At 38.1% G+C, this 17504-nt stretch overlaps 1 protein-coding gene across 4 annotated transcripts in view; it reads right to left on the reverse strand.

Moving 5' to 3' along the window:
* Positions 1–17504, reverse strand: part of zmp:0000000979 — a 90322-nt gene that overhangs the window by 553 nt on the left and 72265 nt on the right. For all 4 annotated transcript variants that reach the window (XM_068223562.2, XM_068223561.2, XM_021478851.3 and 1 more), the window contains 6 exons: positions 17058–17244; positions 16401–16527; positions 12707–13155; positions 7832–8034; positions 7567–7739; positions 2575–2794 (listed from right to left, as the gene is read on the reverse strand). In XM_068223562.2, coding sequence (XP_068079663.1) covers positions 2575–2794; positions 7567–7739; positions 7832–8034; positions 12707–13155; positions 16401–16527; positions 17058–17244 — 1359 coding nt within the window. The remainder of the gene's footprint in view (positions 1–2574; positions 2795–7566; positions 7740–7831; positions 8035–12706; positions 13156–16400; positions 16528–17057; positions 17245–17504) is intronic.

Below are 17504 nucleotides of genomic sequence, written 5' to 3' on the forward strand. Positions count from 1 at the left end.
TTTCCTCAGAAATGAGATCAGGCTGGTTTTATGTAAACTGGATATGCTTTTTGACTACTAAAGTAAATGTTGACTATTAAAATAGAGTTTCAAAAGATGTAAAACAGAAAAATGAAAGTCAGAAAATATTTTCATGAAAACAAAACAATAAAAAAAAAAAAAGCTGGTTTTTCCAACTGTATCCAATCAGAAAAACAGATCCTTCATAGTGACGGAGCTCTTGTTGTATACCTTTTATGCAATGCTATCTCACGGCAATTCATTACTTTTTGATTTAGTAGCTAATGAATTGCGGTGTGCGATCACATTGGTACAATTTAGTACAATTTGTTTATCCCCCAATGGCAGTTGGGTTACGGGTAGGGTTGGGTGCCACACTTCCTTTTAAAATGTGTACATTTTCAAACGACTGAACTTGCACGAATTCGTACAAATTAGCCACTAAACTAGCAAAAAATTTAATAATTATGTTTCCTTGTGAGGTCAGGCTGGTTTTATGACTTTAGTTAACTTTTATGCTTTTTGACTGCTACAATTAATTTGGACTATTAAAATAGTTTTAAAAAATGTAAACTGAAAAACGAAGTTAGAAAATATTTACATTTCATAAAAAACTGAATTTTTAAAAAAGAAAGAAAAAGTTCTTATTGTATAGGTTTCATCCAATGCTATCTCATGACAGTTTGTAACTGATTTAGTGGCTAATTCGTATAAATTTGTATGATTTCATTCATACAATTTAGTATGATTTGCTCATCTGCCAATGACGGTTGAGTTTAGGGGTGGGGTTAGGTGCCATGCCTCCTTTTATAATTTGTACATTTTTATATGACTGAACTCGTACAAATCAGCCACTAAACTGACAAAACGTAATATAGTTGTGAGATCTGGCTGGTTTTATGACTTTAGTTAACAGGGTATGCTTTTTGACTGCTACAATTAACTTTGATTATTAAAACAGAGTTCCAAAGCAATGTAAATTAATTTAGATTTAATTAAAAATTTGTTAATCTCTAAAAAAAGAGTGGTTAAATTGTGTACGTTTATTTATTATTTAAATTAATTTTGACTATTAAAACAGAGTCCAAAAAAAATTAAAACTGAAAAACAGAAGTCAGAAAATGAAAACAAAACTATAAAAAAATCAGATTTTCCCTACATTCTGTATTTAATAATAATAATAAAAAAGATCCTTCATTATGATGGAGCTCTTGTTGTATACGTTTTATGCAATGCTATCTCACAGCAATTCATAACGTTTTGATTTAGTGGCTAATTCGGATGAATTTGTAAGATTCATTTGTACAGTTTAGTACGATTTGCTCATTCCCTAATGTGGGTTGAGTTTAGGGGCAGGGTTTGGTGCTATGCCACCTTTTAAAATTTGAACATTTTTATACAACTAACTTTATATGATTTCATACAAATTAGCCACTAATCTGACAAAACGTAAAATAGTTAAGTTTCCTCGTGAGATCAGGCTGGTTTTATGACTTTAGTTAATTGGATATGTTTTTTGACTACAAAAATTAATTTTGACTATTAAAATCGAGTTCCAAAAGATGGAAAACAGAAAAACAAGAGACAGAAAATTATTACATTTTACTTATGACAGCAAAACTGAAAAAAAAAAAAAAAAATCCCTACAATCTGTATCGAGTCAGAAAAAACATCCTTTTTAGTGATGGAGCTCTTGTTGTATACGTTTTATCCAACGATGTCTCATGGCAATTCAATTCGTAACTTTTTGATTTAGTGGCTAATTTATATGAATTCATACAATTCATTAGTACAATTTTGTACAATTTGCTCATCCCCAATTTCGGTTGGGTTTAGGGGTGGATCTGGTGCCATGCCTCCTTTTAAATTTCGTACATGTTCATACAACTGAACTCATATGAATTAGTTCGAATTAGCCACTAAAATGACAAACCTTAAAATAGTTAAGTTTTCTCGTGAGATCATGCTGGTTTCATGACTTTAGTTAATTGGATATACGTTTTTACTTTTAAATTTACTCTTTAGTTTTAAATGTATTTAAACTTTTAGCAAAATATAGCAAAACTTTTTGATTTTTTTTTAAAGAGCAGATTTTCCCTCTAATCTGTATCCAGTCAGAAAAAAAGAAATCCACTATGACAGAGCTCTTGTATACGTTTTATGCAACGCTATCTTACAGCAATTCGTAGCTTTTGCATTAAGTGGCTAATTTGTATGAAATTGTACGATCTCATTCATACAATTTAGAACGATTTGCTTATCCCCCAATGGCAGTTGAGTTTAGGGGTGAGCTCTGGTGCCACACCTCCTTTTAAAATTTGTACATTGTCATATGACTAAACTTAAACGGATTTGTACGAATTAAACTGACAAAATCTAAAATAGTTAAGTTTCCTCGTAAGATCAGGCTGGTTTTTATGACTTTTATGGTTTTATGACTATTAAAATAGATTGCCGTTTTTCTGTTTTACTTTTTATGGAAGTCAAAATGTTTATAAAGCAAAACAGAATTAAAAGAAAATCAGAAAAATAGATGATCCTTCATTAAGAGGCAGCATTGAAGCAGTGACACACCTGGCAAACAGCTGAGCCTGCAGTCTGGCCTCCAGTTCTGCGCTGGCCGCTGCTTCCTCCTCCCTCCTCCTCCTCTCCTCAGCAGCTCTCCTCTTCTCCTCCTCCTCCTCCTGCTGTCTGCGCAGGTACTCCATCCTCTCCGTCTCCTCCATCTCTGACAGCTTCCTGCACTCCTCCTCCCTCCGAGCTTCCTCCTCCAGACGCTGGCGTTCCAGTTCAACTAAAAAACGAGGACAGTGTTTCATTCGTTCGTTCACTCGATCATAAACTTCTATGTATAATGATCTGTATGGCTCTCCACCAAAGACAGTTGGTTGTAGTCTGTGGGTTTGGAATGAAGGACGTAAAGGGGTTATAAAGCTCTTGTGAGCATCATCTTACATCATAAAGTTATCAAAGGGACTCGTATGGACTTTGTAGACATGCAAGTGAAGGACACAGGACCAAAAGTCTACACCGAGCTTGTCATTTATGTGACAAGGCCTTAGTACTGTGGTGAGTATCACTGTTATGTAAGGTGAAATCAAGACCATTACTGCAAATGTTTCAGACATTCCATATTGAGCCAAATGTGAACTTATGAAGACAGTCAAACAAGCCAAAAACTTGGTTAACTGCATACATAATTCAAAATAAAGGCAAAATAATTGCAAATAATGTAAAAAATCTTATAAAACATCCAATTCCAAACTTTATAATGAAATTATATTTATTTCAGTTTGTAACTAATTGTTTTACATGACTTATAGACGTTGCAGGGCACGAGTTGTATTCAAGTGTCTTACGAAAATTTATGTCTCACCTGCACCCTCACAATCATTACAGTACATGGAAGTGGGGTGTAAATGTTTTGCAGTATGTGCAGTAAGCAGACACGGATGAAGTGCGAGTGATTTACATGTGAAGTCAATGCAAAGGTGCAATTAGACATCCTGTGGCACAAATCACATGAATGACATGGCATGAATTGGGCGTTTTGTGCATTTGATGCACTTCAGACTGCAAAAAAGTGGGAGCAAACATCTAACCAATGGAGCAATGGAACAGACAGAACAGCAAGCAGCTTACAATGATGTAGATTGGTTCAAGGATGACGGCCTCTGGACATGACCGAATTGAAGGACATAAGTTATGCAATACACGTGTGGCTGGTGGCGAGGCAGTGGTGCAGTAGGTAGTGCTGTCGCCTCACAGCGAGAAGGTCGCTGGTCAGTTGGCGTTATTTTGTGGAGTTTGCATGTTCTCCCTTCATTCGCGTGGGTTTCCTCCAAGTGCTCCGGTTTCCCCCACAGTCCAAAGACATGCAGTACAGGTGAATTGGGTAGGCTAAATTGTCAATATTGTATGAGTGTGAATGAGTGTGTGTGGATGTTTTCCCAGAGATGGGTTGCGGCTGAAAGGGCATCCACTGCGTAAAAACATGCTGGATAAGTTGGTGGTTCATTCTGCTGTGGCGACCCCGAATTAATAAAGGGATTAAATCGAAAAGAAAATGAATGAATGAATGTATGGCTGATATTATGATGTGCGTCAAATCGATAAATGATTACGTTTAACGCTTTCCTCACTGTGGACGAGAGAAAACGCTTCCCTGCCGAGTTTTACAGCAATCCGTGGATTACGGTAGTGGATGCAATGCATGTCCTGAGCATAGAATGAATGAGGTACATGATGTCAGATGCTCAAGGGAGTGAAATCTGAAAGATAAAGTAAGATCGTGGGATTTTTAAAAATATTTATGTATAATTTTTTTAAATCGCAAATTTTTCGTGAATTTCTGGGAGTTACCACCTCAATTTCAGTCATTTTTAGCGTAATAAAATTGTGAAAAGCTGGGGAATCGAATAATACCAGGAAAAATGTATGACTAATATGTTGATTAATATGCAGATTGTAACTAAACATAGTTGATTAAATCAATTCAGCAATGATTATTAATTCAGTTTGCTGTGTATTTATGGTTTACACTAAGCAATCATACACATGGGTCTTTTGATAAACAGGACTTTCAAGATGCTACTTCTGCTAGTAGTAAATTGCTAAATGCTAACTGTGATTTGCTAAGTGCTAACATAGTGCTAACTAAGATATTCAGTGCATAGTTAGATGCATAGATAATCAGACATAAGTGCTAACATAGTGCTCACATAGTCTTGAGTTGTTAGTTTTATAGGGTGCATTTACATGGTTTATAAGTCTTTTCTTTTATATTTTTTGAAAAGATCTTCAAAAAGCTAGTCAAATACTTTATTTAACATACCAGGCAAGCAATTAGCATGTCAGGGCACAGGGTAACCTGTGAAGGCAGGTAAAAAAAAATTACCATAACTTCAATAGTAAAAAAAAAATAAAAAATAAATAAAAAAGACTACAGCAAAAATGCCCAAGCTTATAGATTGTCTCCCTTATATATTCGGTTAATAATCATAAATAGACTTTGCCATAATTCCTTGCATGACACTTCACTTCAGCCTTTTTGTTAACATTATTATGGTTCTTTTTAGATTTTTCTTCCTCATCAGTGATGTACATTAGAGTTTTACATTACATCTAATGCTGATATATAATGTTTGTTTCATATAATATTTCACAATATTTTAATTTAATGTTATCATGATGGTGTTTAATAGTTGTGTGAATGAAACTGAGCGACTACACAGAGCACTTCTATATGTTTGTGTTTCTCTGCTCCTGAAAAAAGGTGTTTTATTTGTCAACATAGAAGGGGTCGGGCTTTTGTTGAGGGTTTCACTTTTATTTAAAGCTTTAGCATTCATGCAGCTGCTTTGTCCCAGAGATCTCCAAAGACTGAAGCACAAACCACATCTAAATGTTTACACATTTGACTACATTACAAATTCTGCGGATGGATAAGCATTGTGAACAACTTTGATGAAAACACATGGAGAAACACTTTCGTATGTCGATATGTGTGTGCTGGCGCCAATGGCTGGCGTTTACCAGAGCACTCTTTCACTTCACGTACACACGCGTCAAGCAACTGAAGCAGAGCTTGAAGGTGAACAAACAGTGGCTTATCATCAATAATTTTTTACACAGTTGGCATTAAGAAGGAACATAGAAACGTTATCTGACTAACATCTAGCAGCTAAATAGGTCTGGAATAATATTCAAAGGCATTTATTTTCAAAAACAGCACGGATGTAAATGTGTCTGAGTTTTCTGATTGGCTGGAGTACATGTCTCATGTCAGTGCGTTCTAAGCGTGAACGCACTCTTTCCGGCAGTCTTCCTTCTGCGTTCACACACTGCAGCATTTTAGAATATTACAACAATTATTAATCTTACAACTTCTCTTTCCGGAAAATTGGAACGAATTTACTGGTATTTTCAAAAAGGGCCTGTTCACACATACAGACCTTTCCGGAAAATTGCTGGTAATTTTCCGGAAAGGTCTGTATGTGTGAAAGGGGCTATTGTCATGTGTAGATGTTTGTACTTTAACACACTAGTGTATAATAAGAGAAATGAATGAAATACGATAGTTGACCATGAATTTATTTTTATAGATTCTAACATATTTTTAATGGTAAATTTTTGGCAACCACAGCTGCCCCTTTTTACAGCAAATTTACTTACTTACTTTTTTTTTTTTTTTTTTTTTTACAGTTTTCTAAAAACAGAAAACATTATTTTTACTTTGTCTTGTGTTTTAAAATTGTATTTAAGCTTTTAAATATTCTTCATTTTTAGATTCCATTTGAAAAAGTTCTAAACATGTTTACTTCTAAACCTGGGCTTCTTTTTACTTTAAAGTCACATTTTTGCACAGTCCGCTGTCAAAAAGTTAATGTTAGTTTGCTGCTTTTTAATAACTGTGTGAGCAAATGTGTTTGATACTGTGTTTTGTTCTTTAGTTTAACATTTAAGGGCACCTACGTTACCCCTTTTTCAGATTCTTTTGTGTCTCCAGAATGTTTCTGTTAAGTTTCAGCTCAAAACACTCATCAGATTTTTTTTATTATACCTTTTTATAAGTTTCTATTTTCTACATTTTTGCACCAGGTGGCGGTTTTGTTGTACTGCACCTTTAAGGCTAGTCCTCCCCGCCCACCGTTTCCACATACTGTGTGCCTTAATCTCCTCCCTCGGCTGCGTCACACAACAGACAGACTTAAAGGAAGCAGATCTCAAGTAGCGTTTGTGAGAAATACTACAGTAAGAACTTTACCAATGAGTATCTGATGCATTTGTTGTGTTGAGTTGCAACGATGAGTCACACACAATGTCGAAACAAAGTTCACGTGCACACACACAGATACACACACATACACAGCGCAGACACACAGCAGTTAATCTCCACTGCTGTATGGATATCTTATGTCAGTGTACAACATAAACCTGATTTAACGTCCACAAACCAGGATTGAAGCGTTTTTTTATGATTGTTCTGACACGCGGCTGTGCTGATGAGGTAAAGCTGAAGTAAATCGCTGTAATTCCTTACACACATGCACTGTTTTAAAATATTTTAAAACACACGCTTCTTGATCACATTAGATGATTATTAATGATCTTAGCAAACTGGTCAGAGCTTTTATTCCCTGTTGCTTTGTGCATGTCCTGTCTTGTTTATATGATTATGCAAGTGACTACCAGGACATGTTAATATGCAGCTGTCAATCAATTCGGTGGGCGGGGGTACCGCACTCCTATGTTAAGTTGGTGTCAGTCCATAAACAGCTTCAATTGGTCCACCGTTTTTATGCTGCTAAATTGAAAAAAAAGGACTGGGTGTGTTTATATCACCCCAATATGACGGTCTTTACACTATACCTACACACATGTCTGTCCAAACAGCTTAAAAAGTAGATTTTTCACCATAGGTGCCCTTTAAACAAACTTAGATCACAATTGCTTCCTAGAACAAATCTATAGCTACATTTTCCAGTTAAAATCATTTAAAAATTCATCAAATGACAGTTTAAGGCTCAGACCAATCAGAAATTATGTATGCGCACAGATATTTACCAGCCTGCCGTTTCTCCTCTTGTTGTCTTTCTCTCTGGAGTCGTTCCAGCAGCCTTCTCTTTTCCTCCTGTCGTCTTCTCTCTCTGTCCTTCTCTGCCTGCTCTCTCCTCTGTCTCTCCATCTCCTCTGCAAGTCTTCTTTGTCTCTCTTCATCTTCTCTAATCCTCTGTAACCTGCATATACGATGGCGATAGTTTCTTGCCAGTGTCTGCAGGATAGTGGTTCGTTACAGTATTTGTTTCCAAAAAGCAGCGCCACATTGTACCTTGCTTCCTCAGATCTCTTCCTCTGTTCTTCTTCCAGTTCAAGCCTCATTCTTTCTTCTGTTGCCTCTTTTTCTAGCTGTCTCTTCTTTTCCTCCTCTTTCTCTCGCCGTTTCTTCTCCACCTCCAGACGACGGCGCTCTGCCCTTTCTGTCAGCGCTGCTTTTTTGTCTGCTGGGTCATTTGGAGCCTCACTGCTTTTAATCTAATGGTAACATATTTTAGCATGTATGGTTATAAATATAACTGTAACATGACAGGTAATTGGGTTACATTTTATTTTAACGTACAATTCACGTTATTAACAAACCATTTACTAGGACTTTTAACTCAATAAACTCCGATTATTATAAGTTAGTAAGGTAGCTTGGTTTAGGCATTGGGTAGGATTAGTGATGTAAAATGAGATCATATTGTGTGCTAATAAATATTATCTTAATATTAGGCAGGCAATAAGCCAGTAGTAACTTTAAGCTATCAGTGATATATATATATATATATATATATGCATGTAATTACGTCTGTAATTCTAAATGCTCTGTTGACCCATCTGCCATCCCTTACAACTTAACCCACTCTTTCATCTACCCAAACAACCTTATCTGTCCCTAACCTGACTCCCACTGCAACGGCACCACAAGTGTTGTGCAATACAAATATGAACACAATAAGTACATTGTACTTATTTTTGGATGTCAGTACCTACTAGTTATGGCCACTTAATATAAAGTGGACCACAATTTTGCATACAAAGGATTGCGCTGATGTCAATAGACCTGAGATGCCCTGCGCTGCTGGAAATCTGATACTGCTTACACAACTCTTTAGGAACATTTAGGTTTTAAAAGTGAAAGTCCTATTAACTTTGTCTATATGAGGTTGTTCATCAATGTTATTTGCCTCTGTTGAAGCCATCAATCTGTATTCTTTCTCATCATTTTTTGACCCCTTAAATGTCACCGTCCCGATAGCAGGATCCTGAAGTTCACTAATTCACTTTATTGCTTATTAAATCCTAATCGAATTATGACAAACCATATATCATTGGAAAGGTCTAAGTCTTTTGAATACATCTTTTACTGTTGATTTATTTCTGTTATGTACTGTAGAAATAGTTATAGATCAAAATCTATTTACTCTTTTCAGTTTTGGCTACATTGTTGTCATGTAAATAGCCTTAAGCCTGGTTTAGACTTCTATGTCGATTGATCGGCTTGACCGACGGCACATGGCTTGCACGTTGCCGTGCATTTATTCTTTTGCGTGCTGTTTCTATTTCTCTGCAATAGAGCTTCTGAAATGCTAGCTGGCAGTGAGGATTTGATATTTCTCTGTGTCGAGTTTCTTTGCTGGTGTTTAGCTTTTTCTGAATGCTACCTTAAATGTGCAAGTGGCTCAAACTTGCTTTTGAGGCTGGAACCGGCGGACGTACAACAACTTTAATCATAAGGTAAACACAAAACAACAGTTTCCATCCGAAGCTCCTTCACGGGACTTCACACTTGGAAATACTCGCTCCATTGGGCTCACGTGGCTCTCACCCCCACCCACACTCATCAGTGCTACCAAGCCGACCAATCACAGAGCTTGCGTCATGTGTCGTTGAAACGTGTAGTTACATTTTTTGAGAGGTGCATGTCAGCATCGCCGACGGCCATGGCGAGGGCTATGATTCCATGCGTAGGCTGCGTCATAGCATACACGTGCGCTTGACGCAGAAGTATAAAATAGCCCTTAGTCGCAGGCTGGAACCCTGCTGTAAAGATGTAAAAAATTGTTTGTTGACTTGAGTGATTTTCAAAGTCAGGCATTTGTTGATATCTACTGGTCTAACAATGCAACTGGAAATAATTACTAAAAAATTAATAGGCAGATTTATTGAAAGTGTGTGTATATCATATCTGCCGACACTCCTGTTTTTTCTGAGAGTCTCCCGTATTTCACAGCCATCACCTGCCACCCTCCTATTATAATATTTCTCCCAGTAAACTCCTGTAATTTGTAAGGCCTAATCTAGTTACGAAAAGTCACTTTTTCGTCACGTTTGACAGATCCCAAGTTGCCAGATCCTATATGAAGTCACACAATTGACGCAATACTCAAAATATAATAAATCTGGAAGCCTTTTTTTTACCTCAATCTTGCAACATACAGCCTGGTTGCACTATTTACTCCTGTGCAAGTGGCAGAAATAATGACCTCACATACAATTGAGGAAATACCTGACTTATAATAAATCTCAAAGCAAATTTTACCTCAATTTGGCAACATACGTTACAACCCAGTTGCACTGTTGATTTCTGTGCTGGTGGAAGAAATAACCCCACAAAATATTGAGGAAATATTCGAAATAGTATAAATCTCAAAGTATTTTTACCTTAATCTGGCAACAAACATTACAACCCAGTTGCACTGTTGATTTCTGTGCAGGTGGAAGAAATAATAACCCCACGCAATATTGACTAAATATTTGGAATATAATAAATCTTGGGCTGCACGGTGGCACAGTGGGTAGCAAGTTTGCCTCACAGCAAGACAGTCACTGGTTCAAGCCAAGGCTAGGTCAGTTGGCGTTTCTGTGTGGAGTTTGCATTTTGTCTGCATGTCTGGTAAGTTTCCTACGAGTGCCTTGGTTTCCCCCACAATTCCAAAGACATGTGGTACAGGTGAATTGGGTAGGCTAAATTGTCCGTAGTGTATGTGTGAATGAGTGTGTATGGATATTTCCCAGTGATGGGTTGCAGCTGAAAGGGCATCCGCTGCGTAAAACATATGCTGGATAAGTTGGTGGTTCATTCAGCAGTGGTGACCCCTGATTAATAAAGGGATTAAGCCGAAAAGAAAATAAATGAATGAATGAATAAAAAATTTCGAAGCATTTTTTTACCTCAATCTGGCAACATACGTTACAACCCAGTTGCACTGTTGACTTCTGGCAAAATAATAATATCCTTACAAAAATAATATCCTTACAAAATGTTGAGGAAATATCTGAATTATAATAAATCAATCATTCATTATTTATTCATTTTCTACCGCTTTCCCGGAGCCGGGTAGCGGGGACAGCAGTCTTAGGAGAGAAACTTCCCTCTCCACAGACACTTGCTCCAGCTCCTTCGGGGGATCCCGAGGCATTCAGGCCAGCCGAGAGCGTAGTCTCTCCAGTGTGTTCTGGGTCTTTCCCAAGGCCTCCTCCCGGTGGGGCATGCCTGGAACACCTCCCTAGGTGTCCGAAACGGATGCCCAAGCCACATCAGCTGACTTCTCTCGATGTGAAGGAGCAGCGGCTCTACTCTGAGCTCTTCCCAGGTGTCAGAGCTCCTCACCCTGTCCATAAGGGTGCGCCCTGCCACCCTTTGAGGCCGTACTCACACTAGGTACAGTTGCCTCGAACTGGGCCAAAGCACGCTTATCCCCCCTCCTGTCTCCCCCGACGGGCCGCACTCACACCACAATCGGGCCTCGGCACGCTTACTTCATCGCTGCTGCGCTGTTCAGTGAGAAGCGCTCTCACTCAGCAGCCCAGTGGACATTTCTCTAGTTATATCGTTTCAGTCGTTTGATATGCAGTGACATGCAGTCAAATATTTCGCCAGACAGTCCTTAGAGATGCGGTGACACGCAGTCAGATATTTCGCCGAACAGATCCGCCACTTTTGGCGCTCATAATCATAAAGCTCTCGTGCTGCAGTAATGAGGAGGTCTGCTGAAGGTGCGCAGCTGTCATGCAGTGAGGGGTTTGCGTCTTTAATAAACTACGGCAGTTTGCGTTCATTAAACAGTAAGAATGATTAATAAATCCATATGAAACAGTCCCTTAAAAGTCACGACTCGCTTTCAGTTTCGGGCTTAAAGCCCAAGTGAACCGCGCTCAGGCACACCTCTTCCAACCGGGCCAGGGCCAGCCAAGTGAACCGTGCTTGAGCCCGATTCAGCGCACTCACACTTCTCAAACGATCCGGGAAACGGGCCTGGGCACGGTACGGATGGCATAGTGTGAGAAGGCCCTGAAAAAAACTCATTTCGGCCGCTTGTATCCGAGATCTTGTTCTTTCAGTCATGACCTAAACCTCATGACCATAGGTGAGAATAGGAACATAGATTGACCGGTAAATCGAAAGCTTAGTTTTTCAGCTCAGCTCCTTTACCACAACGGACCGTTACATCGACTGCATTACTGCTGCCGCTGCACCAATCCACCTGACAATCTCACGTTCCATCCTTCCCTTACTCAGGAACAAAACCCAGAGATACTTGAACTCCTCCACCAGGGGTAAGAACTTTCCTCCAACCTGGAAATGACAAACCACCTTTTTCTGGTGGAGCACCATGGCCTCGGACTTGGAGGTGCTGATTCTCATCCCAGCCCCGTCACACTTGGCAGCAAACTGCCCCAGTGCATGCTGAAGGACCATGTTCGATGAGGCCAACAGAACAACATTGTCTGCGAATAACATGTTCAGCGCCTCTGATCCCATACTCCCCGAGCATCCTCCACAGAATGCCACAAGGGACATGGTCGAATGCCTTCTCCAAGTCCATAAAACACGTGTGGACTGGTTGGGCATACTCCCATGAACCCTCGAGCACCCTGATGAGGGTATAGAGCTAGTTATAATAAATCTCAGAGCATTTTTACCGCAATCTGTCAACAAACCTTACAACCTAGCTGCACTGTTGATTTCTGTGATAGTGGAAGAAATAATACCACTACAAAATATTGACTAAATATTTGAAATATAATAAATCTCGAAGCATTTTTTACCTCAATCTGGCAACATGCGTTACATCCCAGTTGCACTGTTGATTTATATACAGGTGTATTTACACTTGTGCCATTAGCTTAATATATTAGCTGTTGAATCAGAAATACTCACACTGTGGCCTCGATCAGATTTAGTGGGGTCTGGCTCAGATTTGTTGTAATCTAAGGCAGGAAGGAGTGCTGAGCCTGCTGACTGAGGAGGCAGGTGGATAAGAGAGAGTTGTGCTGGGCCGCAGTGAGCTGCTGTTCCCGTTGAGCTGCTCCTGATAGATGTCTGTGAGGGTCCGTGAAGGCTGACATCCGAACGTGCTGTAATGAGCGAGTGCTGGGATCTCCTAATGCTGTAAACCGATCTGAAAGAGTCTGCATGTGTGTATGAGCTCTCGGAGTCGGTATAAGCATCCAATTCGTCTCCAGAGTCAATATAGCTGTGATCTTGTGTGTTTTCTAGTTGGGTTTCCTCTGTGTTGCTAGATGACACTGCTTTCTCATGGCTCATCTGCGTCTCTGGCTCATCTTCTGCATTTGTCATCCATTCAGCTTGCTGCGGTTGAGGTTTACCTAAAACAGATGCAGTGAAATAGCATTGAATAGCTTGCTTCTTCTTAGGGAGCATTACAAATGAAAAAGAATCTAAAACTTTATCTAACACTAATCACCTTTCATATATTGAACATTATAGAAGAACATAATAATTTAAACCCTTTAACTGCCCCACCTAGGGAAAAAAAAAATGTTTGATTGCATGTCTTAACTCCTAATGTCACAAATTAACACACTCAATACACTTTTTTCCCCAACACATCCCATAATTTATAAAATGTCAGCCTCTAGCAAATGGTTGGTTGACATGCCAGTTATGGTCATTTGGTAGAAGAGGCAGTTAAAAAGGTTAATGTTTGTGCTTTCAATGTTTTGAAACATTTAAAAAATATATATCTTCTTGGTAACTTCTGCTTACCAATGCAATTATAATAATATAGTAAAATTTAATACAGTAAAAATTGAAACTTGGTGAAGTATTATTACACAATGTTTACAAAATGTGTGTAAAAATGCTAATTAAACATCATTGTCTCAGTGATTTCAGGCCTTCAAAACGTCCTGAAAAGGCAAAACCCAACAAACACATCTGTTGTAGCGATGTCTGTTCAACGTTGTATTTTCTCAAAGGCAACATCTCCTCTTTAGTGCTCGTTACATTATTACAATGTAGAAATGTAAAACGTGAAAAGGCTGTAGCAACGGTGTCGTGTGACATTCATCAACCGTGAGACGACGTTCTTACACCCCATTCACACGGGGCTTCAGTGTCAACGCTTGACTGAAGGCGTGTCTGAAGTTGGGGCTGAGGCGAACGTCATAGAAGCGTCAACAAATGAAATTCAGTCAGCAATAGGCCACTGTCTAGCTGGTGTATTTGCATACAGCGATCTGATTGGCTGACGCTTCCATCGGCGCATGAAAAGTTGAGCTAGTCCCAACTTCTGCAGCGAGCAACGCCTCTTAAGTGGCGCTGACGGATCCACAATGCAGTTCGGCAACGCTTGACGTCACCCATTCAAAGTGAATGGGAAGCGTTGATGCTGACGCCCCGTGTAAATGGGGCGTTACTACATGTATTAATGTTTTTCCTGGCAGTTTACCAATTCTGCCTAGAATACAGGAGAAGCAGTAATAATTTAAAATATTGTTTATTCATTTTTCCTTTTTAATTTAACAACTGCATATGCAAACTTATAAGTGTAAAAATGTCACACAAATGAATATAATCAAACTTTATTATTATATATTTTACAATATTTATTACATAAAGTAAACATCTAATTATAAGCAAACAGTAAAAAATAAGGTTTATATTACATTAAATAATTAACACTGAACATCGAAGCTCTGGATGGAGAATACGGCACACCAGTGGAGCGCAGCCGAAGACCAGAGGCCTCAAGGTTCAGTGCTGCATATGCAAAGTTTTTTTTTCACACTCAAGTTTGGATTTACTAACAATAAAATTAACGTGAGAACTTTATGTCTGGTGTAGGTGTATTTCTTGTGTGTGCTACTACACTCAAAAAAATCAACTAGGCATGTATTAGATTTACAAAATAAAAATTTGTCAGATTGAAAAGAACAAATCAAGTTTATGTATGTTAAATGGCTAATTCATGTTATTTGAAACTGAATCAAGAAATAATCAAATGAATTTGATCAGAACATGTTTATTCAATGAGACTGAGACGCTTCAAATCGACAACTCTCACTCTGGAGAGTCACTTCGCGCATATCAGTAGGTGGCGGTAGTGCATTTGGATGTCACCATACGAAAACAACAAGAAGAAGTATCACGGCGTGTTTTCGGCACAGTTTGGGAATGTTTTCTATCTTTTTTGTGTTGAATTACTTAATTTTAAATCTTGCTTCATAGTATTGTCATTTAAAAAATGTAATTTAAACAACAATATTGAACAAGAAATTTACTAGCTGATTTAACAAGACATAATTTTGTTAAAGTAAAGCTTTAGTGCTACACTGAGTAAATTAGAATCATTTTAATTAGAATAACACAATACAAACATTTTGAGTCAATTAGTTGCAAAGAAGTTAGACTGACATATTGAAACCATGTTTTATCTACAAATGTGCTTTGTGTTCATACAACATGTTCAAAGCAGTTCAGGTTTACTTGATTGGATTAGATGCATAAAGGCTGCCACGATTAAATCATGTTCATTCAACAGGTTTTTTTTTTTGAGTGTATCTTAAATTGCACACTACAAAGTATCGTACCAACACATGTGAAAAACATTGCTATTAATTTATAATTGATAAAATGGGTTAATTGTATATTTAAATACTACATTTTTTTCACAGTGATCTTCTGGCTCATGATGATGACTGGCTTATTAGCCGTTTCAGATTTCCAAGAGCTATCCTCTTGGAGCTCTGTGCTGAGTTGGGTGCAAATTTGGAAAGAGAGACAGCAAGGAGGCTCCAAGGTGGCAGGGTGCACCCAAGGTGAGTGTCTTCTTGGTGAGTGAAGTATTTAAAGATATTATTCCAGCTAAGATTTTATTTTAATTTTATTTTACTGAGTGTAATTATTTAACTGCATATAAGGAGACTGCGGTTATCCATTAAAGATGTGGCTGTTACCCCCCCCTCAACAACCCACAAACTGACCCAGAGCGCAGATACAATGATGCCCATTCTCGCACTCAGTCAGTTGTAGAGCGGGCAATTGGGCAGTTGAAATGCCGGTGGCGCTGCCTTGATAAGAGCAGAAGGGTGCTGCTATACCGGCCCAACAAAGTGTTCCTCTAATACATCTTTGTCTCCCACAGACACGGATACTACTCCAGACAGTAAAGTGTCGCCCACAATTGAGGCAACTCTCTCCTCAAAGGGTGTTAGTTCAGCATCCCCTGTTCCCCTGCATGTTTGGAACAGTCGTTGTTGAATGAGATGCGGAACGGTCGGTTGAAATTTAAACTGATTCATTAATGACGAGTAAATGTCATACAGTGGTCGTCTATGCCGTCTAAGCACAACCTAAAGCAACAACCGTTTAAATAGCAACACTATAACACCGTTGTGACAACCTTTAGCAACAACGTAGATTCTCAACCTTTTTACAAGGCTGCTACAATGTTGTAGGAGGGTCGCTACTTTGAGTCAACGTTGTGTGTTTGTTGGGTACCTTTGGTAGCCAAAATAAAAAAAAATCATGCTGTACAGTATAAAATGTTAAAAGAATATGATTGATTTTTAAAATCTGGTCCTTGAAAGGACAGCTAACACAAACTCACCTACAACAAATGCCGGCTGACCCTTTTTCTTCTTTTTAGCTTTCAATAAGGAGTTCTTGGTCTTACTATGGTCCACTTTTTCTTCTTCAGTCTCTTCAATTTTCACTTTTTCTGTTTTCATTTTCTTCTGTAGATTGAGAGCATATTATTGCAAATATAAGGCATGCTAAATATGAGAAAACATATAAAGTGGTAAATAAAAAGGATGTAAATGAATTTTACATTTAACCTTTAAATCATTTGCTGAAAAACATTGTTTTATATCATATGTGCTAAAAAGTAAAATACATCATTAACGATGATGTAAAAGTACACAATTAACTCATGTGCAAAGTATATTCCTAATTTTTACATTTTTAGTACAATTGAGTGATTGGAAAAGAAAATTGTCCAACGTGTCCTTCTGTTTTTATATGTCTAAACATATAAGGTAGAACAAAGGCCAAATTCAGTCAGGAAAACACTTGTTGAGATTCAGGAAATGGATATAAGAAAACAGAAAAACTCTGAAAGTACTTCTCTTCTTATCCAAAAACAAAGTCAAGCATCTTCAGTTTTTTTGTTAATAGTTTGAGCAAAAGTTCAAGAGGTTAAACAGTAAATCATTTTTTTCACCAACTTCACAAATAGCATATGGACTTATAGCATATATCTTACTTTCTTTGAGGTAGAAGAGGGAACATCAGGGACACTTGTATTTTGGGTCTCAGCATCTTCCTGAATTTGAACAGTTTTCCCCTTTGATTTGCCTGTTTGCTTGTTAGTCGTCTTATTTTTCTTCACTCTCTCCAGCAGCTTGTCTTCTGTATCATCTCTACCACGTGAACTTTTTGATTGTTCCTTTCTGTCAAAAAGTAACAACAGAGTATATGTGATATTAAAGGGATCATGATATGAATAATTAAAGTTGTCTTGATCTTTTTAATTTTAAGAGGTCTTTTTTTTATTAAACATCCTGCAAGTTTCAATACTTCAATTGCCCTAATTGTTATGCACAATGCATTTATTTATTCAGACTATGAAGATGTCTCGTTTGCAAGTGGGGTGGTGTGTGACATCACAGTGGTATGTAAAGACTGCCTTCAGAGCACAGGCTCCGCCCAC

This window comes from Danio rerio, chromosome 9 (assembly GCF_049306965.1).
Source record: "Danio rerio strain Tuebingen ecotype United States chromosome 9, GRCz12tu, whole genome shotgun sequence".
NCBI classification, from domain to species: Eukaryota; Metazoa; Chordata; class Actinopteri; order Cypriniformes; family Danionidae; genus Danio; species Danio rerio.